At 33.8% G+C, this 23,291-nt stretch overlaps 3 protein-coding genes and 1 pseudogene across 10 annotated transcripts; 2 read left to right on the top strand and 2 right to left on the bottom strand.

Moving 5' to 3' along the window:
- The first annotated feature begins 1,266 nt into the window (after positions 1–1,266).
- LOC124927305 lies at positions 1,267–6,651 on the top strand (annotated as a pseudogene).
- Positions 6,652–6,715: 64 nt separating this feature from the next.
- LOC124927306 (putative lysine-specific demethylase JMJ16) lies at positions 6,716–11,310 on the bottom strand. Of its 7 annotated transcripts, none has more exons than XM_047467701.1 (11): positions 11,295–11,310; positions 10,429–10,498; positions 10,047–10,335; positions 9,432–9,962; positions 9,121–9,345; positions 8,880–9,041; positions 8,419–8,787; positions 7,775–8,348; positions 7,570–7,676; positions 7,273–7,476; positions 6,716–7,194 (listed from the first exon to the last, which is right to left on the bottom strand). In XM_047467701.1, exons 3-11 carry the CDS (start codon positions 10,332–10,334, stop codon positions 6,961–6,963), a joined length of 2,694 nt encoding a protein of 897 aa, XP_047323657.1. In that variant the 5' UTR covers position 10,335; positions 10,429–10,498; positions 11,295–11,310; the 3' UTR covers positions 6,716–6,960. The 7 variants fall into 7 exon arrangements, with proteins under 7 accessions (XP_047323657.1, XP_047323660.1, XP_047323655.1 ...); XM_047467704.1 differs by lacking the exon at positions 11,295–11,310 and having other exon boundaries at positions 10,047–10,139; positions 10,170–10,335; positions 10,429–11,136; XM_047467699.1 differs by lacking the exon at positions 11,295–11,310 and adding an exon at positions 10,916–11,136.
- A 2,925-nt stretch (positions 11,311–14,235) lies between these two features.
- LOC124927307 (RNA-binding protein 42) lies at positions 14,236–18,004 on the top strand. 2 transcript variants are annotated; one of them, XM_047467707.1, is made up of 7 exons: positions 14,236–14,780; positions 14,931–15,108; positions 15,258–15,355; positions 16,774–16,870; positions 17,327–17,412; positions 17,502–17,591; positions 17,715–18,004. In XM_047467707.1, exons 1-6 carry the CDS (start codon positions 14,514–14,516, stop codon positions 17,553–17,555), a joined length of 780 nt encoding a protein of 259 aa, XP_047323663.1. In that variant the 5' UTR covers positions 14,236–14,513; the 3' UTR covers positions 17,556–17,591; positions 17,715–18,004. The 2 variants fall into 2 exon arrangements, with proteins under 2 accessions (XP_047323663.1, XP_047323662.1); XM_047467706.1 differs by having other exon boundaries at positions 17,707–18,004.
- Positions 18,005–18,157: 153 nt separating this feature from the next.
- Positions 18,158–23,291, bottom strand: LOC124926301. Its single transcript, XM_047466497.1, has 4 exons — positions 22,823–23,291; positions 22,559–22,674; positions 19,732–19,981; positions 18,158–19,642 (listed from the first exon to the last, which is right to left on the bottom strand). Exons 1-4 carry the CDS (start codon positions 23,150–23,152, stop codon positions 18,410–18,412), a joined length of 1,929 nt encoding a protein of 642 aa, XP_047322453.1. The 5' UTR covers positions 23,153–23,291; the 3' UTR covers positions 18,158–18,409.

The raw sequence follows: 23,291 nt of genomic DNA, 5'->3' as shown, positions 1-23,291 counted from the left end.
CATAAAATGTTAACACTTTAACCGCTAGACTACTTGAGATTGTTGAAATAATTTTATTATTTTGTGTATGTATATAATATATATATTTTGTATTTAATATTTATTAATAATATATATATATATAATTAATGGAAAAAAATTAATATATATATATATATATAAAAGGTAGCTATATTTAATATATATATATATATATATATTATAAATTATTGATAAAATTATATATATTTTATATGATTAGTGAGAATATATATATATATAATTAATTAATTAATTAACGTGAGAAAAATAATTAGGAAAAAAAATATTTATAGTCAAGAATGTATTTTTTTAAATTTAAATTTGTATTTTTGGAATTCTAACTATAGTCTTAAACATTAAATGTGAACACTTTAACTGTTGAAGCACTTAATATTGTTCAAATAATTTTATTATTTTGTGTATGTATATATATTTTGTATTTAATATTTATTACCATTAGTTAACTTTTATATTAATTAAAAAATTATTTATAATAATAAAGAAAATATTATATATATATATATATATAATGAGAGAAAAAATGTATAATAAAAGATTAAATGTATTTATATAAAATTAATGATGAAAAATAATATAATATATATAAGGTAATTAAATTTAATATATATATATTAATTAATGAGAGAAAAAATAATTAGAAAAGAAAAAATATAAGATAAAATATATTTATAGTAAATAATGCATTTTTTTTTATTTAAATTTGTATGGTGAACATTTTATTTATATATATATATATATATATTAAAAGAGAAAAAGTAATTATTAAAAGAGAGAATTGAAGAGGTAGATTATTATGTTGACTTGTTAACTTTAAATATTATTATATAAAAAAAATATGTATTTATATAAAATTAATAAATAATAATATATATATATATATATATATATATATATAATAGAAAAATATTTTATATGATAATAAAAGAGAAAATAATTATAAAAGAAAAAATATAAAATAAAATATATTTATTGGTAAGAATGTAATTTTTTAAATTTACATAAGATGTGAATACTTTAATAGTTATATTATTTACAATTTTATTAAAATAATTTTATTATTTTATAATATATATATATATATATATTAAAAAAGAAAAAAAAATTATTAAAAAAAAAATAATAAAAGATTATTGTGGTAGTATATATATTATGTAATTAATTTTAAATATTGAAAGAAGCTGATTCTGCTCCATATCAATGAGGATACATGCAGAGGACAGAGAGAATCCCTGGCTGGACTGCTGAAGAAGATCTTCATTCCCAGGAATAACTTCACTCGGCCGGATCATTTCATCGTCCTTCAAATTCCTAGGGGCCTGTATTTTATACTCATGGAGACAAGAAGCTGCCACAAACCCTAGGAATCGGCATTTGCCAACGGTAACCGGAGCGAGCTGCGTCTTCCCGTTCGTCTAAGTTAGAAGATATAAGAGAGTGTATACCCTTTTCGGGTGCCATTCCAGTGAAGCGAAGATGAGGATTATGATCAAGGGAGGTGTGTGGAAGAACACTGAGGATGAGATACTCAAGGCAGCGGTGATGAAGTATGGAAAGAAAGAATCAATGGGCCCGCATTTCTTCTCTCCTCGTGCGTAAATCTGCTAAACAGTGCAAGGCGCGTTGGTATGAGTGGCTTGATCCTTCCATTAAGAAGGTTAGAACACAAATCTTCTTATTCTTGCTGTTAGTTAACTCAGACTTTGATTCATTTCTTCTGTTGCTTAATTGGAATATAGAATTTCCATATACTGTTTTGTGAATTGTTCTATAAGAATATTGTATTTGACAGAATGATTAATTTTTGTTTATGCTGTTAACCAACCCAGACTGAGTGGACAAGAGAAGAAGATGAAAAATTACTTCATCTTGCTAAGCTCATGCCCACTCAATGGAGGACAATTGCTCCTATTGTTGGCCGTACACCATCTCAATGCCTTGAGCGCTACGAGAAACTTCTTGATGCAGGCTGCAGCCTGTGCTAAGGATGAAAACTATGAAACAGGCGATGATCCACGGAAATTGCGCCCTGGAGAAATTGATCCAAACCCAGAATCTAAGCCTGCCCGTCCTAATCCTGTTGATATGGATGAGGATGAGAAGGAAATGCTTTCTGAAGCCCGCGGCTAGCAAACACCAGAGGCAAGAAAGCAAAAAGAAAAGCACGGGAGAAGCAGCTTGAGGAAGCTAGAAGGCTTGCTTCCCTTCAAAAATGAAGAGAACTTAAAGCAGCTGGAATTAATACTAGGCAAAGGAAGAGAAAGAGAAAGGGAATAGATTATAATGCTGAAATTCCTTTCGAGAAGAGGCCACCACCTGGTTTTTATGACATTGCTGAAGAAGATCGGACAGTGGAACAACCAAAGTTCCCAACCACTATTGAAGAACTTGAAGGTGAGAGAAGAATGGACAAGGAAGCTCGATTATGTAAGCAGGATATTGCTAGGAATAAAATTGCTCAGAGGCAGGATGCCCCTTCAGCAATAATGCAGGCAAACAAACTTAACGATCCTGAAACTGTCCGGAAGAGATCAAAACTAATGCTTCCAGCCCCTCAAATATCAAATCACGAGTTAGATGAAATTGCAAAAATCGGCTATGCTAGTGATCTTCTGACAGGGAGTGAGGAACTAACTGAAGGCAGTGAAGCAACTCGCTCACTTCTCGCAAATTACTCTCAAACGCCAAGACAAGGAATGACCCCTTTCCGTACACCACAGCGAACACCTGCCGGTAAGGGTGATGCAATCATGATGGAAGCAGAAAATCTCGCTCGGTTGAGAGAATCACAGACACCACTGCTAGGTGGAGAGAATCCTGAATTGCATCCTTCAGATTTTTCTGGGGTTACTCCTAAGAAGAGGGAGATTCAAACTCCAAACCCTATGTTGACTCCTTCAGCCACACCTGGAGGTGCAGGTCTAACACCAAGAATATGCATGACTCCATCAAGGGATGGCTATTCATTGGGTATGACTCCAAATGGTACACCAATAAGAGATGAACTTCATATTAATGAAGAAATGGATGCACAGGAAAGTGCCAAACTTGAACTCAGAAAGCAAGCTGATCTGCAGAGGAATTTGCATTCTGGCCTAGGCAACCTTCCAGCACCCAAGAATGAGTATCAGGTACTTATGCAACATGTGCCAGAAGATAATGAAGAGCCTGAGGAGAAAATTGAAGAAGACATGTCTGATAGGCTAGCTAGAGAGAGGGCTGAAGAAGAAGCAAGGCAACAAGCACTGCTGAAGAAGAGATCAAAAGTTCTGCAGAGGGAACTGCCTAGGCCACCTATTAGTTCACTTGAACTGATACATAATTCATTAATCAGAGCTGATGAAGACAAGAGCTCCTTTGTTCCCCCAACATTGATTGAGCAAGCTGATGAGTTGATAAGAAGGGAGTTTCTGCTTTTATTGGAGCATGATAATGCTAAATATCCTCTTGATGAGAAGATGGCGAATGAGAAGAAGAAAAGAGGCAAGCTGGCTGCAAATAAGAAGTCTGCTTCAGTCCCAGTTTTTTTTTTGGGGGAAAACAGTCCCAGTTATTGAAGACTTTGAAGAAGTTGAAATGAAGGAGGTACATCTTTTACTGCATTCTTATTTTGATCTTGATGTTTATGCATATTGAACCTATTTGGAATCGGGTATTTTGTCACAATCACATTGGAAAATCACTAAAGTAAAAAGTGAGTATTTTTTGCATTTGGTGTGAAAAATGTGTTTGAATTATCGACTTAATTTGGTATATTGTTGTCAACTTTTTTATCCACTTTTACCATATTACCCTTACAATAAGAGTGTTGGGGAGTAATGACAAGAGAATAATTATGACATATCATTTTCTGTTTTTTGAACTTTTGGATACTTATGATGTATATAATACACAGATCAAATTATGGGTTTTCTATGCATTCCACAGTTCATATGTTGTAGAAAACTTAGCCAAGATTAATGGTTCTGTAAAATTGCCACTAACCATGTTTCCTTCACAATATCTGCAAATTAAGTACAACGCAGATGATTCTTCCCTTGACATGTTTCTTAGTAATGACCACTTTTTCCTTTGGCAAGAACAGAAATTTTTGCCTGTACAGATCAAAAGGGGGGAAGTTTCATCTGTTCATACTGTTTTGAGAGCTTATATTTGCTTGATAAATTTGTATTCAGTGGAAGACATGGACTAAGCTGTTTAAGATATGACTATTAACATGCATATCTTTCACCCATCATTCATGAATCTTGCATCTCCCATGGAAATGTTCAAACCACATGTGGATTCTTTTTTTGTGGAACAGCTAAGTGAAAGTCTTTGCCTAGACATGTTTAGGAAATATAGGGGAATGCATGACAAATGCATAGTCCTTTGATCTTCTCCTATACATGAAATATTGTTGTGCCCAAGCAGTTGTAGAGCTCTGGATAACGAGTCTTTTAAGTATAATCTGGATAATGTCCTTTGTATGCGTGCTTTGCTACAAATTCATCTATCTAGTTCCTTTATATATACCTTCTATTGACAAGTATAGCTTCCAGAAAATAGTTTTCTAATGCTAATCTGTAATTTCTTTTCCTTTTCCTTTGAGAAGGTGGTTTGGTGTATTTAAATATGTGGAAATAGTCAAACTAGATTAACTTATTTTTTCCCTATTTTTTTTACTGAATTTTTATTCTCTAATTTATTTCTACATTTACCCTAATTGTCGAAGAACAGATTAGATGAGATATTTTAGGGATTTTGATTTACCCTAATTATGGAAAATCAGCTCCTACACATAAAGACAATTTCATAATGGTACCGATGTCATCCTGTAGCATTATGAAATTGCCCTTGTATATGTCATCATCCATTTATATCTTGAATACCTAAACAATGACAAAAACTTAGTTTCACTTTCTGGTGAATGACAATAATATGTATCAAACAAATGTTGAATACAGTGCAAATAATGAGAGTTTATGTTGATTTCAGGCTAACCATCTGGTTATAGAAGAGTCCCAGCATCTCTGTGTGGCAATGGGGCACGAGAATGAATCTCTTGATGAATTTGTTGAAGCCCATATAACTTGCCTGAATGATATAATGTTCTTCCCCACTCGTAACACATATGGTTTATCTAGTGTTGCTGGAAACATGGAAAAGCTTGCTGCCTTACAGAGTGAATTCGAAGCTGTAAGGAATAGAATGGACGGCGATACTAAAAAAGCTCAACGACTTGAGCAGAAAATTAAGGTTCTTACAAATGGTTACCAGGTATTTTGTTGGAACACTCTGAGGGCCTTGTTTGAAAGCCCTTATCCCGTAATCATTCTAATCATCAACTAAACTATTAAAATACCATTACTTTATTTTTTAAAATATTTAACTACAAAGGATATTTCACATTTATCCCAAATAATCAACTTTTTCATCAAATAAGATTTTTCTTTTCCAAAATATCCTACATCAAACAAGCTCTCAGTTTGTATGGTACTCAACAAATTTGATTGTATTTATTTTTACTTTGCTTTGTGCTGGAGTCATGATAATAATTTACTTAGGTTTCTATTATAAACACAATTCCACTATCCCTTTATTCTATAGTAATGTTTTCTTTTCTTTATGTCTTCAGTTTGGAAATTTCTCCTTGTATAATATTAGTTATTGATACTGCGAGAGTTGTGAATGATCTCAGATGCGAGCCGGTAAGCTATGGACGCAAATTGAGGTAACCTTCAAGCAAATGGATACTTCAGGAACTGAACTGGAGTGCTTTTGGGATTTACAAAAGCAAGAACAGATTGCAGCATCTCACAGAATCAATGACCTTTGGGAGGAAGTTCAGAAACAGAAGGAGCTTGAACTCACATTGCAGAAAAGATATGGAGACCGTGTAGCAGAACAAGGAAGGATCCAACTTCTCATAGTAGATGGTTACAGAGTGCAAAAAGAAACCACAGCCCAACAAAGTGCTCTTGAGTTGGCCAATGATGTGGCTAACGAAAATCTCGCCATAGAGCCTGCCAAGTATGATGGTGGGGACGACCACCACCTTGAGAAAGTGGAATTTGATGATCAACTTCCAAAACAAGAGATAGATATAAATGATTATGCAAGCTTGATAGATGGTGACATGGATGTCCAAACTGTACTGGGTGATGCCATTCCGATAACTCTACAGTAGATGAGCATCAGCAGAGATCTTAGTGAAGAGAGAATGTTTCTGAGAAGAATTGGTGAATTTCTAGAGATATTGTTGGATGGTGATTCCAATCTGGGACGAACATCCAGTGAAGATAGCCTTAGTGTGATGCAATAATCAAGCAGCCTGATCTGGATTGGATTTTGAACGGGGCTTAATCGAGGCAGTGGAGAATTGGAAATATGAATCAGCTTTCAGGAAATGTGTTTGTGTGAGATCACATTTTGATTTAGCAAATAAAATTGTGTTTGAATTTTGATCTCATTTCGTATAAAACAAATACATTTTCTTTGTTAAAAATTTATAAATTTGATTATAGATTGGATTACAAGTAAGATTTTAGGCATGATGATGAAAAATATTTCAACTGAATATTTATACAACTCAATTTTTGTCAAACTAAAATAGGCTGATTACTTATGTGATGTCTTATATAGGCTTTATGTTGGGACTTCATTTTATATATTATTTCTTTGTCTCAAATGGTAGAGGACTAGCATTATATAACAATTAAAAAAACTTATAATCATGTATCAATTATAGTTATACTTTACATAAAACAAATTTAAATTTTATAGTTTATGATAACTTACAAAATTTGTATAACTTTTTATTTATTTCGACTAAGGTGTCTAGACCGCTTTTGAAAAAGAAAGAGGCTCTGCATATTCATACGATTAGTTATTAATAAGATTTCAGGTATTTCAGTTGCAGATCCATTAAAGGTAAAAAAACTATGTTATGTTCTTAGGGCGCTTTCGAATCTCTTCATGGAGAAGTTTGGTTAATAGGCCATCATCTTCTTTGCTTTCGCCACTACTACTAAGGATGTGGAGCAGTGCTTTTAGTTCTTCTTGATTTGCCTTCTTAAGAAGTTCATTGAGCATTGCATCTCCCTGAATATGCGATGATTGGCCCGATTTCCAGTATTCTGTACAAATGTGATTTCTGTCCATTGTTTCAATAACCTACCACAAGGTAAAACAGAGGAAATGATTAGTTCTCTTTTCTTCAATCATAATTGGATAGTAAGTAAGAAAGAGTACCTGCATAATAGGAGGAGAGGAAAAACCGAACATTTCCAAACCATCGAGAATTCCAGTTATCTGTAATGGTGGAAGATCTGTTCTTCTTTTTCCAATCTTGTGTTGTCTTGTAATCTCTTGATTTAATCTTTCTCTTACCATTTCCCAGCATTTACGTGCTGAAACATGAATGAACACCTCACTTGGACATTCTTCAACAGAAACCTGAGAATTATAAATGAATCCCTCTAATCATGATTGATTTCTATAAATTAATACAATATTCTGGTTATATTTATTTGGCTTCCTTATTATTACCATAAAAAGAGGAAAATCGCGGCGTCCAGCGTCCACGATTTCAGAAACATAGTAACACTCTGTTGTTGGTTCGAGAATGCTTATGTACCTAACACGACTCCTAAACCCTGTCGAATAACATTCCACTTCAAGACTCTTTCCACTTAAGTTATCTTGAGTCGAGATATGAATGCAAAACCTGTATAAGAACGTCCACCCTACTTACCCTTTGGAAATATGGCCTTACTATCACACCACCTCTTTCCGGTTTGCACAACACCATATTCAATAGGCTCGATGTGGGATTTTCTCCTCCTAATAACCTTTGCAATTCGAGGACCCTTTTGTATGACAAGTGTTTCTTTATTGTTAGAACCACCGCCCCTTGAAATCAGAGTTACCCCAATTTCATTGGCGCTTCCTTTTTCGATATTTTGAGAGAAATTTACTGATCTTGATGCAAATGAAGAACTCAAGGCCAGTCCAAGATCTTGGTTTGCCCATTTGTAAACAGCACTCAATTTCCCTTCTAAGGCGTCAACAAGTATGCTCATCTCATCGATATCATAACGAAAGATGAAGACCTTTTCGGAATAAGAACATGAGCATAACTGGTTCACGTGGCTCAGGCATGTATATTTATCGGGTGAACAGCTGCACCGGGCTGCAGACAGGTGCAAGTCGAAAAAACATATAACACATTCCTTTTCACTTGTGGTGTCAAAATCGCTTTCCATCTTCACTGCCTTTGCAGAACCGCAACAGAACTTCCTCCTTACACTCTCCACCTCAACACGATCCTAGTTAAGAGAACAAAAAAAGTTCATTTCATTTCATTACATCCAAGCACAAGCAACTCTAAATCTTTACCTTTAACGCCTTTGTTAGAATTCCATCTTTCCCGCAAACACTCTTCCACTTTAAGTTATAGGAAGTATTTCTTCGCAGTAAACTAAGTTCCCAATGTGCTTTAACCGCTTCCCTTGCCGTACCTAGAAGCAGTTTGTCATGAGAAAGTGATGTTTTTCGTCCCTGCTCACGATACAATTCAATGGCGGTCTGACCATGAGGAAACCAATCAATAGGAGCAACATTAACAGCTTCAGCACAATTGAAGCCACAGTTCAATCCCGAATGATACGCCCTAGGAAATGTAAGAACAAACTCCCCAGAATTCTGGACACATCGATAGATTGGTACTCCTTCAGATCGCAGGATCGAAGGTGAAAGCTGTGTGACCTGCAAATGTACAAGTTTAGACAAAAATAAAATAAAATAAAATGGTTTCAACTAAGATGTTTTCTGTGACAGTACTAGGTTTAAACACTCACGAGCTTATTAAGCAAATCGGGTTGTTCTGCAAATAGGTTGGGAAGATGCTTTTTCATAGCTGCTTCCAATTTAAGTGCACCATCACCCGGGACACCATACCACAGCTTTGGCGCGCCAAAGTGCATGTAATTCAATGAGTACAAGTAGTGATCTTCAACATGCTGTCACAAAATAAAAAAGACAAATATCAAACCAAATATGAAAAAAATCATGAATTTAGAATCCTTAAACCTTACTTACCCAACAAAATGAAGAGAAACACATTCCAATGTATAACCACGGAACAACAACACCAGAAATGTCGCTGCTTTCATAATTGAGAACTGAACCTTGAAGTTTCGGAAAGTTGTTCAGATTCCACCCCGATTTGACATACTTCTCTTCATAATCCAAACCATCTTCATTGCCACATTTCGGGAAACCACTGCGAAAATTGCCAGTATCTACATCAGCACCGTAAAGTACCTAGAATAAAACACAATAATTTTTTACTTTCCTGTTAAGAATAAAAAAGTTATATGGATTCATTGATAACTGATATATCATCACACCTCAATTTCTTCAGTAGGTCTCTCCACAATTCGCCAATATTCACCTTCAATTTCCTCAGGGGATATATTTCTTCGGAAATATTGAGTTTTAAAATCGTCTGCATATTTATGAAACGTATCTAAAGTGAATTCTGGACCCGGTTGGAAGCCAAAGCTATCCATTCCACAAACACCGATATCATCACAATTTCCTGTAGTATTAACTTGGGCACATCTTCTCTTCTTCCTACTCTTCTTGCTATTAAACTTTAAGATCATTTTCATTGATTCCCGGTTTTGAAGTTTATTAACTTTCTGGACACGAGTAGAAAAGGTAGATTTTTCCCAGAAACTTTTCTCCTTAAGGGAGGAACAAGGAGGTTTCCAAGATGGAGGTGGAACAATTCGACAAATCCCATATTTTTCTGCTGTGGGCCGTATACTTGCAATATAGTTAAGAGTGTCAATGAATTCCTCTTCAGTAGGGTAGAAAACCGGAGCATCCTCAAGAACAGGCCTGCGGCCATCTTCTGGCCGCCACCTTGCTGTCACCTGTTCAAACATCCAATGACATAAGACAACAATCCATCAAATTCCTGATTAGATGAATAGAGATTATTATAAATAAATAAAAACCTTGTCCAAATCAGGCCCATGTCCTGGATCATTGTTATAGTTTATCTTAATCCTTTGCTTTCGGGTTCTTTTGATGTTTGCAGTGTCATTTGCATGGATTAAGGGTTTGATGTCATCATCAAGTGTTTCCAATCTAGTGGAGATTGAGCATGAATTATTACTTGTTTCATTATTGTCTTCTACACCACCTTTCAGGATTTGAGGAGCAAATGACTCAAAACCTGGTGGAATTAAAGGAATATCCATCTCCTCTTCTTTGATAAAATGTCTAAGAATTTTTGTTCCCATCCTGAAAATAAAAAATCAAATGAGAAAAAATAATCTATGTTCTTAAAACCACAGGGATCAATCATTGAATTTATGCAGAAATTGATGAACTCACCTACTAATGAATCTTGATCAAGCAGTTTGCTGAGTTGATCCTGATCTACAGCAGCTCAAATTTCATTTGGCTATTTATTAGATCAAACAAGATCTAAGTCACAAATATTTATATATATATTGATTGATGTGAAACAAAACCCAGAAAATAAAATTCCAGATTTATCAGATCTAAACCTAAATCTAAGATGGTTGACTTACACAAGACAAATCAATAATCAGTTTTACCCTAAAATTAAACTGTATCCAAAACTCGATGATGATGGTGAAGAAGAGATCAAACAATTAGAAAGAAAATCAGAAAGGTGAAAAAATCTAAAGAGGAGACCCAGTTGGAGATTATTAAGATCTACAAAAGTTTGTAAAAACATATTTTATATACTTAAAAAGAAACCCTAATCTTGATTTCTTGATAGTCAGTCTAAACACACCTTTGTTTTCATTAAAGGGCATGGTAATTGTTAATAATTGTTAGGTATCTGGCTTACCCTCCTATCAAAACATGTAAGGAAGTTTGGTATAGGAGAATATGGTCGTCTTCGTGGGTTTTACCTCTTTGTTATGCATAAATCCTCATATTCCTCTGGTTTTTGCTATACAGAAAACAGGTAAACAGGATATGGGTATCATTTATTTATTTTTGTTTATTTTTTAGGGTAGCCAGCCATAAAGTGGTGGATAGGTAGCAGATAGCCTCTCACTAAATAATATAAAAGGTAAGTAATAAGTATTAAAGCTGATGATAGAGTTAAGATGTTTGAAAAAAAAAAAAAAAAAAAGATATTTGCTTATGGGATGGAGGAAAAGATGGAAAATGACAACTGGGTATTACTGATTTTTGTTGAAGTTTTCTTCCTCTTTTCTTACCTTGTTTTCTTCTGGTCTCGATTCTAGAGCAGACCAGACCAAACCAACAAAGAGTGAAGAAGAGAGAGACAGGAAGAAGGGGCTGAGTGCTGATTTTTTAATGACCTCATTTACCCAACCTCGATTCTAGAACATATAAAGCACGGTTTATGTTAGAAATATGTTAGATGATATTCGATAATCAAAATCGGGTATTTTAAATCGAAATCGGAAAATGTTTGGGTTGGATTGGATATTTTAATTTCATTATATTAAAGATTTTAAAATATTTGTGTCTAAAATTATTTGTATAATTTAATTTAAATAAACCACTATTTTATTAATATATATATATATATATATAAGTACTTGAAAGAACCCTTTAAATATATATGACTGGGTTGAATGAAAAGATTATAATAAAATAATTTTTTGGATAAATGTTTAATAAAAAGAACATTGTATATATTTTTTTAATTATTTTCGTTGCATTCCCAAATGTGGTTTTGTGTGGAATTGCAATGGGCGGCGAGTGGACGGTACTGTGGGCTTTTCAATTGAATTATTATTATTATTTTATTATCTGTTCCATTTAATGCTGTTTTTTTTTTGTAGCTCTTTATTTCTTTTAAATAAGATAACATTATATTATTAAATAAATAAATGTAGGAAATATAAAATAAAAATAAACTAGTCCTTTTACAATAAAAAAAAATAAAAAAAGGCGACTTCTTTTTCTATTTTATTTATTTATTTCTCTTAGAAAACTAACACAAACTTTATACAATTTTTTTGTTATTTTTCTTTTTAAGAAAAAAATTATCCTCATCTAGCCCACAAGTGTTGTTGTAAGAAGGGAATATAACAAATTAAAATAAATAGTTGATAATTTTGATATTAAAATATGTGAAATATTTATAAAATTAAAATGTTTAATGTAAACATTTGACAATTGTTGAGAGATATTTCAAAGACGGGCTAATTTAGGTTTTTAGACCATAAGTGTTGAAATATAATAAGTTGAACAAACTAATAATAACACTAATAATAACGATGTTGGAACAATTTTTGACCGAAATAGTAAGAGAACTTCATCATGAAAAAACATTTTCAATCGCTCTTTATTAAAAATATAAAAAAACAAATTTAGATAGAATAATTACGTCTCATTTGATATTAATAGGAGAGGAATGGAGATGATTAATAACATAATTGGGCCGACCCTAGGTAAGCCTATAGCTTGGACAGCTCATCCATTTAATAAAATGCATTGGATTTTTTAACCATAATAATGTTTAGTATAATGGTTTAAGACGATGAAAATTAAGAAGTTCTGGTTTGGTTATAAGTTCAAATTTTACTCATAATAATTTTTTTTTAAATAAAATTAGGCAATCAATTTTTTTTCTTTCTTTTATTACTCGGTCTCGGGCAGTCCAAAACATAGAATTGACACTAAACACAATCGGAGAGTAAAAGTAGTTAATAACTCATCAACAATTTTGAGTAATATTCGAATTATAAATATTCGAGACAAAAAATATAATCTGATTAAATAAGATGTCACCCCAAAATAAAATGCAAACATCTCCAAGACTCCAAGTATACACTATATAACCATTTTAATTTGAAATCAATAAGTGTAACATTTTGTATTTGATTTCTACAATGATTATCTTGTCTTTTTTTACAACGTAACTTATTTGGTCATGGATTCAAATCTCACTCGTAATCATATTTTTTAAATAGAACTAAGTAACCAATTTTTTTTCTATCTTTTTCTATTTGGTCCGGGGCAGCCAAAACATAAGGTCGACACTAAACACAATCGGAGGATATGAATACCCAACAACTCATCAACGACTTTAAGTATTATTCAGATTAAAATTATTCGAGACAAAAATCTAAAATAATTATAACATTTTAATTAAATCTCAATTTCTATGTTTGAAAAAAAATAATTTTAATATATATTATCTATTTTTATTAAAACATTGGTTTGACATAATCAGATAACTCAAGTATCGATAGAATTTTGTAAGTTTCGATTTTCATTAAAAAAATCGATTTAACATGTTACTTCATAGATTTGAAATATAAATATCAATTCGACATAATATGGTTCAACATTTAACTTTTTAAATTAATTCAAAATGTTAACTTACCAAATTAAAAAAAATATATATATTAGTTCAAAATGTTAACTTATTAGATAAAAAATATATATCATTTCAAAATATTAATTTACTAAATTAAAAAAAAAAGATCGATTCAATATTTTAACATTCTAAATAATAATTTAAAAACATAAAAAAAAAATATTTGAAAATACAATTCCCGAACTAAAAATAGTAGAACTAGAACTATAAAAGTACACTAAATTGAATATCATTATTCTAGTTCTAATTATTAATATTAAAGGGTATATAAATATCACACTTAAAAATTAAAATTAAATCTCATCATTCTAATTCTAATGTCAATTTCAGAATTACCAAACAAAGGCTTAAATGTATTTTCATTAAATTTAAATTTAATATGTAAAAAAATATTTTAATAATTTATTTTAAATAAATTTATTTTTTAAACAAAAAAACCCATTAAAATTCTACCAACTTAATATTAAACTTAGCACAATATAAGGGGAAAAGATCTGCTCTCCCAAGTGAAGTTGTCCTTTACTGTTTCATTTATTAAAACGATGTAATTTTGATAAATTAAATAAATAAAAAATTATATATATATATATATGAAATAAACCCTAAATCCTACCTTCTAAATCTTAAATCATAAACTCAATATATGACATTTTATTTTAATATTTAATTTTCTGTTTCATATTATCTTTGGGATCCAATTCCTCGTTTATAATGGTTTAAAATAAAATAAAATAAAAATAGTTTAATGAGAAAAAGAAAGGAAAAACACCTATAAATAGAAATGGCTATTAAGAAAGAGATTCAGCCGGCTGCTTGTGTAATTTCATCTTTCTCTTTCGCGAGGGATCCATATTCTTCGATCCAAGCAAGCAAGCAAGCTTCCACAAGTCCAAAGTATTTCTTCTCGATTCAAAAGCCTAGCTGTTCGGAGCAGTTTCATCTCTAAACAATTTCAAAGGTAGGTTTAGTTTATAGGTTTTGATGATTTCTCCCGTATAATAAATAATAAACGCACGATTTCATAACCCTATTTTCCAACGCAACTTTAAATAATCGACCGTGAAAATATATATCTTTGGGGATGTCGAATGTATCTTCGTCTTCCGCCCCTTCGAGCTCCTCTTCCTATCCCGTAGTTTCGGCTCCTTCCGTCTCCTCCCAATTCACTTATGCAGGCGGATCGTATTTTCCTGTCCCTTTTCACCTTCAGCAACAACCTTACGTCGGTGCTTCTGCTGCTGCTGCTCCAACCTCTCTGCAAGTACCAGCGCCCCGGCTTCCTTCGGTCTACCCCGCTCCTGCTCCCGCTCCCGTCCCTGGTGTTTACGCCCTCCCGCAGTATCAACAGGTAAAAATTGTGCATTTCATTGGCTTATAACTTCCTTGACTTCTGTAAACTGCCTAGAATTTTATTCATGTCATGTTTTCCCATAAAGCTACTTTCTTGAGGTGTGTATGTGGTACATGAGTGTAACGAATTTGAGTTCCATGAGCGCAGGCACAGCAGTTGTTTCAAAGGGATGCTCAGACAATTACTCCTGAAGCTCTAGAGAGTGTGAAAGCTGCTCTTGCGAATAGTGAAATTGAACACAAAGCAGAAACAAAAAAGAAAGCAATACCACGCAAAGCTGCTGGACAAAATTGGGAGGACCCAACTCTCTCAGAATGGCCTGAAAGTATGGTTTCTTTCTTATCTTCATCTGTATTGCTTCGTGTTGTTAGTGATGGTGATATATTTACCAAATGGCATTCTGGTACATGTTTTGAACTGTCATCAGCTTTAGACGGCGAACAACCTTACTGACATGATTTTTTGTGCATATAGATGATTATAGACTGTTTTGCGGTGATCTTGGAAATGAGGTGAATGATGATGTTCTCTCTAAAGCATTTTCTCGATTTCCTTCGTTCAACATGGCTCGGGTAAGTTTCACTTCATTAACCCATGGCTTTGGTTGTTTCATGATAGGTTGCTTTGAACTGAACATGTTATTTGACATGAATGCATTACCCCTAGTTTTATCATGCTCTTGCATATTCTAAGTTTATGCTCTTGCTCCTCAGTAGATTTGTGTGCCAGCATCTATCAAAACAGCTCTTTAAGAGATTCCATGCTGAAGTCATTCTCACTGGATATAAATGTCTACTTTTAGTACATGGATTTACTCATCCTTTCTTTCTTCATTTTATTGCACCTAAGGTTATGTGAAGATCTTTGTGATCCTATGTACAATGTCTTTCAAATTGGCAAGATGGGTTGACATAAAACATTTTCATATGGATAGACGCTGTATTTGATATTTTGCTTATGGCCTGTCTCCGCCAGTTTAGAACGAAAAAAGTTTATACACCAGAGATGTGGAGTAAGCAGGGATGTGTGATCATGAGAAAGAATTTATACATAAACTCTCTCATTTGTGGAAGAAATGCCTAAGATACGGATAGAAGACCAAATTTACACATAAACTTCTTAAATAAGGTGTTAAATTAAATGAGATTTCTGTTAATGACCCTTACCAACCATGTTACAAAGAAAATCAATGTCCCCAAATTCTTTTACCCCCTACTACACTCCTGTAATGCTTTCTAGTGAGAGGGTATATGCATGCGTACCAATTCCTCTGTATTTACGACCCAAACGGTGCCTGACCCCTTTTCATCCCAGAAGGCAGGACAATAAATCACCGAATTCCATGCCAAGATGACTTCTTGCATAGGGAGATTCACCCAAAGCCAATAATCATCGTACCATCAGGACTGTATTTTCTCGGTCTCCCACACTTGCACATGATCTGCTCGATGGAGCCATCAATGCCAGTATTTTCCTTGGGCACTAGCTTACTAATGAAGTTCCAGGCGAGAGAGAGAGAGAGAGAAGAGGGAAGAAGAAGGGGTTATGTGGATTTAGATTTCCATTTTAACAAGGTTATAATTTTATAAACACCTAGAGTATTATATTTTATGGAGGTGATACATCCGCTAACATAAATGTCTTATAATTAAATCCATGCTAAAATTTTCACATAAGAAGTCCCTTCTGTATTTTTGCCCTAATTAAGAAAGTTCATGTGTTTATTTGTCCTTTCTCTTTCTTTTATTTTTCTGGGTAAGTGGGAGAATGTCTATTCCCGTGAAAAGGAGTTTGCTTAAACCTAATGATAGTTTCTGGGTGGCTGTATAATTCCAGATATAAAATTTTGTAGTATTTGTGGGGAGTAATGTGGGCTTAAAGTTCATGTGTTTATTTTGTGCTCTTCAAAGTTCTATTTTCTTAGAACTTTGTTTTGTACCTTATCTTTAACTATTTTTTAAAGATTTAGATGGTCTGTTTCATGCAACAGGTTGTCAGAGATAAGCGAACTGGGAAAACTAAGGGCTATGGTTTTGTTAGTTTTTCTAACCCTTCAGATCTTGCTGGTGCTTTAAAGGAAATGAATGGTAATTTTTCTGTACATTGAGATTTCTTTGTTTTTATTCTAGAAATATCTTGCTTCACTTATGCTGTTAAAAAAGATAGAGAGAATTCTAATGTACTTGAAATGTCTCTGAGTCTATACATCATCAGGGACTTATATTAGGGGTTGGTTTTATTGTGATAGATTAGAGTAGAGTTGTTTTATAGGGGTTTGATTTATAAAATTATTCCATTCATTTGGTACAACAGAGTTTTGAATGTAGATGAAGATAATTTCATCTAATTATTTCCTAATACTCAAACTATTATTCAATATTGGTCTAGATTTTTCAATATGAACTAGTTCCCAGTTGACTGAAACTCATCTTCCTTTTGTAAAAGAGTCAAAAGTCATTGTTTGAAAGTAAATTAAGTATTATAGAGGCATGAGCGAATTTCTTGATGCTAATGTATGATGCTGTTTTTTATATTTATTACAGGCAAATATGTAGGAAATCGACCAATTAAACTTAGGAAGAGCAACTGGAAGGAGAGGACAGACAGTGATGCTCTAGAGAGGCAAAAGGTGTACATTTTCTTCTGCGTCCACCCGCTAAACTATTTTAGTTTAAAAAGGCGGTTAGATTCTTAACGGTTACTTTTCTCTTTTGACAGCACCACACTTACAAGAAAGCTAAACCTGTAAAAAAGAGTGTGCTACATCGTTGACCAAACAACATACGGGAGATGATAGACAAGGTCATGGTAAGATAGATAAATGCCTTTTTTGTTTTAACTTTGATTTGTTTTAACTTTGATTTGTTTGTACACATTCACAAATATCATCACTAAATTGATGTGCGCGCTTTTGCGGGTCTAGTTTTGCAGATGTGAGAGTGAAGGCATGATGCTGTTTCAGAATTTTTCAGTTGGGATGGGGGTGGTGTGAAGAACACATTTGTTAAGAAGGGTTTGTTCTCGATTAATGTATAAGTTTGAACATGATGCATCTATCATATCCTCTCTTTTCTTTTCTTTTCTTTTGCTGTCTGGGACATGCAAAAACACTGAAAGTTGTACTTAAAGAGAGATAGATTCGATATTCTATTGGCATTATTTGTCTGTTAACAAATTTGAGTTACTAATACATGAATGAATGGAATGCTCACTTGATCAATGTTTACTTCTGTAGGATATGATAATCTCTTCAAAATCAACTAATAATGGTTTATTCTTTTTTATTTATTTATTTAATCCACCCAAGAACAAAAAAACAAATACAAATTCACTCTTAATAGTATTCAACTGTAACAAGACATAATTTGATAGTGTGAACCAATGCATATATTATAATAAATAACAGTAACAAAAAATATATATAGATTGATAAGGTTCAATGCTTTTTATATGTCTATTTTCCTTTAGTAAAAAAGATCGAGACACTACTACTATTACTACTTTTTAACCTCTCTGCCAGCCATATTATGAACAACTTGCTTGCAGACAAAAGACACATTTACATTTCCAAAAATCACCAAACAAACAAACACACAAACAAATGACAACACCAACTGATATGTCAGTCAAGCCGTATCCTCTTCCAATCCCGAGCCATTCTCGCTTCTTTCTTCTTCCTTCTCCATGTAAGCAGGCACAGACATCTCCGACACACGATCATATTCATGGTTACTACCGCTACCATTCCATCTTTTCCCAAAGCAAACTGCTTGATCAGACAACGATAGAGAAGAAACCAATCCCAATGCAGATATCCTACTGGATATAATATTTATATCTTCAACACCAGTGTTGTAATGGCCCCTGTTTCCCAATCCAACAACACTCTGCCTCTTGTCTGTTTTTTCGGTCAGACCACCTGGAAACATACCTACCAACTGCGGTTTGCTTTGTGCAGAACCACCACTTAACAGCATCCGCAAAGTCTCCCTAGCCCCTTTCTCCACATTAGGATCCACCGCCAAGTTTTGGTGCAGAGGCGGCGGTCCTGCACTGCTAACAATGTACCCTTGGCCTCCCGATGAGCATAACATATCAATAACCGGGATGTGAACGATCGGATCACATATCAAAGGAGTGAAAGGCGGAATTTGCTGCGACCCAGATGCTACTACTGGAAGTAATGTGGGGAAGAATCCCTGTGGCAGAACTAGTCTATTTTCACCTTCATCAACCGAAGGTGTCAGTAAACTAGATAAAGGCGGCAATGAAAATGGCTCTGTAAAGGAAACCGGAATCTGTTGGGATGCAATTGTATTATTATTATTATATGGTAGAAACGATGACGATGAAGCTGCCGCAGCTGCTGCAATAAAGGATAAGTTTGTGTATTGGCTTGGAGAAAATATAGTAGGCAGTATTGGCGGCAACTGTGATGATAGGGTGGTAAGAAACGGGAGGGCATCGGATTCAGATTCCTCAACTGCTTCAGGTTGATTGTTGTCCACTTTCGTGTCCAAGAACGATGATGCATTGATACTACTACTAGAAAACTGTCTCTTAAGCTTTTCTTTTGCAGCGTTGCTAATAGGCGACAGGTTTCTAGGTTGACACTCCTTAAAAGAACTTGACCGAGGACCTAGGCTACCTTGGTGGAGATAAATATGCTGCTTTCGAGACTGTGCAGGATGATAAGAAGGTCCAACATCTTCGTCGTGTAATGTCGTCTCGGGATTGGAGTTCAATGCAGTTGACTCGACAGCATAAGCTCGTATATGAGCCGCAAACAGGTCAAGGCGGGATTCACATATACCTGTCAGCTCGGCAAGAGACGGCTTCTTTTCCATCAAATCCTTCATCTGTGATCAAGAATAGAAGAAAAAGTGATGAATATCTCTTCCACTTCTGTTGGTTCTTTAATGGTGGGTGCAGCCAGTTCTCAACTAACCTCGTTAAGCAACTCGTCTCCAATAACTTTTGATTTCTCAGAGCACCAAAAGTAAGAAACCTCTCCTTTTGGTATCATCTTCTTTATTAGGAAGGACCGTCCTGAGTTGTCGGACGAGATCTTTTCAACTGATGATGCAGCAAAGGGATAGGCTCTCTTTATGGTTGTCAATATCTCTGTCTTACCATCATCCCCAACAAATGTGATCCGTAAATCAGACGTGGGCAGAAGGGTCAGATCCAAATTCCCCCTGATCACCAGCAAATAGGGGGCATAAAGGCTAAGCAACACTATAGAAGCTTTGCTAATGCAAGAAACAACAATAGACATGCAACACATCCGCTTCAAAATCTTTCAACTTTCAGTAGCATTACAATTGTGCAAGATATATATTACAAAGGATTACCATTAGAAATTGTTTTGGTTTTGCTTTCTATAAAACAATTGTGTATTTCTATGTTTTAGTTAGTGCTTTAAATAAAATAAAAATAGCAAATGATGATTTCCACATTCTTATGAACTTCATTATGAAACAGCAAACAATTATCATTTGCTTGCTCTCTTCAATATAGAAATAATACTGCTCTCTTCAATATAGAAATAATACTATGTGTAATCAACAAGGATGAATCCTGATAATGTATACCAAATAACAAAGACAATGTTTCATGCAGAACAAATGTAACAAGGTAAAAGAAATATAAACAAGATAAGGACATATTTGAACAAAGAGTTAGTATATCGATCCAATTAGAATATGGGTAATATATAAATATGATTAAGATACACAAAATAACCAGAGCATAAACCATATGGTGTAGGAGCATGAAACTACCTTTACTTCTTCTTAATTCAGAGATCATAATAGAATACTGCCGACATTACCTACAAGTACAAAGACATACTTATTTGGAAGCATGAACATGTTACCAACAACTTAAATATATATAATTCTGTATTGCAGCTTAATTTGGGTCAGTTACAAGAACAAACAATTTATCTTATCATAAAACAGGAAGTGACATCAAGAAACCACTTCCAAATAAGACATGCCTACCACCCTCTGTGAAGACTTCAACAGGGAAAAAAAAGCACATAAGTAAATTACTTGCATATATAATATGACAAACGTCCAGTAGGAACAAACAAATTACTGTTGAATAAAGAAGTGTGAAAAATATGCATACATAGAAGAAGACATTAACGCACTTAAAATTAGAGTGCGGGCCAAATATCCCAATTCCCATGTACTAAACAACTAGACAAGAAATGAGAGAGCATCAAGGCATCTCTTAAATTATTATTACACATTTTGAAATTCATCAGCTATGATGTTGGAGAGATCACCCTTTGTTATCTTGAAATCATTATTACACATTTCATAACTTGTTCTTACTATATCACACTTCTATCATAGTGGATGCAACTTTAGCATTGATTGGTTTTAATGAAATTTCATTTCTTACAAAAATAAGAAAAATGAACTAGACAAGCAACTTATAAATTAAAGATTGTATGTATTAATCGGGATCTTATTATAAATATAAATTAAAAACATATTTACTAATAAGGTGGGATCAAGTACTGTTGAGAAATTGTTAGGGATGTATGTGGTGTGGAATAATAAGAAAATGATTTAGGACCAACCTTTTTCTTTAAAAAGAAACCATGTCCCCCATTTCATTACTATTCCTAGTAACTAGTAACATGAGAAAAATGGAAATTTTGAGTTTAAACGGGCAACACTGGAGTTGAGTTGTGACGAGAAATGTAATAAATTTTCTTGGAAGCACTTTTTTGTTTTAAGTATCTCATCCGGATGTTGATCTAGATATACAACTTAATTAGACATATTCATAAATTTGTAGACGTTTTCTGGTTCATCAATCTCAGACTTAGACACAGATTCTGTTCCAAAAAGTGTTTCCAAATGGACAATTGACATAACTTCTTTAGACTAAAGCATTTCATCCAAATGGATAATTTCAAACCCAGTGAACAAATAGGAAAAAAGTCATGAAAATGGCACTTGCATACAATGGTTACCCATGTAACAATTGAAAAATAAAAGAGGTCACCTCAAATTGCAACCATAATGTATTGTGTAAACAAACAATACACAAGGGATAGAGCTTGTCTAAACTTGTGGAAAGTTATAGATAATTAACTAAGGTTATGTTTTGAAGTGTATAATTGGAATTGAAATTAGAAATACAATTCTAATTTTTATGTTTGGAGAAATCATGGAATTGTAAATCCAAAGTAGGAATGATAAAATTGGAACTTAAAAAGATCATATACAATGCAATTAAAATGGAATTATAATTCCAATTCAATTTCCGAATCTTTATCTTAAGTCATAATACTAAACAAAATTTTGAATTAGACCCCAATTCCAATTCCGTTTGAACCAAACATCACCTCATCAGTAAAGCAACTGATATAAGGTTCAAACTTTTGGTCACCATGAAAATACACAGGTCAAGTTAATTTATTTTGAGATTCAGTAATATAAATCCAATCCACAATTAATATTAAAATTGTAAAGCTTAAAAATAAGTTTGCAATAATGATAAGACTAAATAAAGTGGCAATAATTTCGCCAGAGAAAACCAATGCTAAATTGATATCCATATAAGCTCATTATTGTTATAAACCTCTTGCTACATGCTGTTATATCTGTATTATTCTCAAATTGTCTTGAAAAAATGCAAAGTCAATGCACCCTCCCGTTAGATTAGGGCAGATGACCATCACCAGTGCAATGATCATAATAAAATAAATAAAGGCTAATTGAGATGCAAGAAAGCTAAGGTAGATTTATTACCTTGTTTCAGTTGGGCACAGAAGTGCCCCTTGCTTGTTTATCTTTCCGACTCGTATGGAAACCAGAGGAATACACAAACATCTGGCCAGCATCCCGACTTCGGAGGGCTCAAAGTGCTACATAATAACAGGAATTGACAAATAAATGACAATCGTAAATCTGTAAACGAGCTAAAACAGCCATCAATTTTAGGCGAGAAAACCAAAAACTGGTAACGAACGCATAAAAAAGGATCAGTTATGAATTCTGTAGATTTGAACTTACTCGACTAAGATGAGATAACAAGCAATCCTCGGAGGCACCGCCGGAGACGTGCAGCTTCAACAAAGGATTCAACCTCTCATCAGCACGGCAAGCACCGACAACCTGTAAGTCGAGAGCCAAAAGATACTGTAAAACATTCTCCTCCCGATCGTTCCTCTGTAGAAGCAAATCACCATCGCCTTCCTCCACAAGAATATCTTCCAGCCGCTCCGTCAGACCAAACCTTGAAGACGAGGCAATTCTGTAATCATCAAGGCTCGTCTCTTCTTCCGCGTCCTCCTGCACATCATCTCGGTCATCGTCCGTCCATTCTCTCTTAGAATTAGCCATTTTATATACTCAAAAACCCTAAGAAGACGAAATCGAATTCCGTTTCAACAACAATATTGAATCAATTGAATCGAATACAAGAATCAGATATTGTATTGGGCAAATGGCGAAGAGAGAAAGAACTCGTGTTCCTTTCTTC

The sequence above is a fragment of the Impatiens glandulifera genome, chromosome 2 (assembly GCF_907164915.1).
Source record: "Impatiens glandulifera chromosome 2, dImpGla2.1, whole genome shotgun sequence".
Taxonomy (NCBI): Eukaryota; Viridiplantae; Streptophyta; class Magnoliopsida; order Ericales; family Balsaminaceae; genus Impatiens; species Impatiens glandulifera.
Note: the sequence above shows the minus strand (reverse complement) of the source record. Positions and strands in the feature narration are given on the sequence as shown.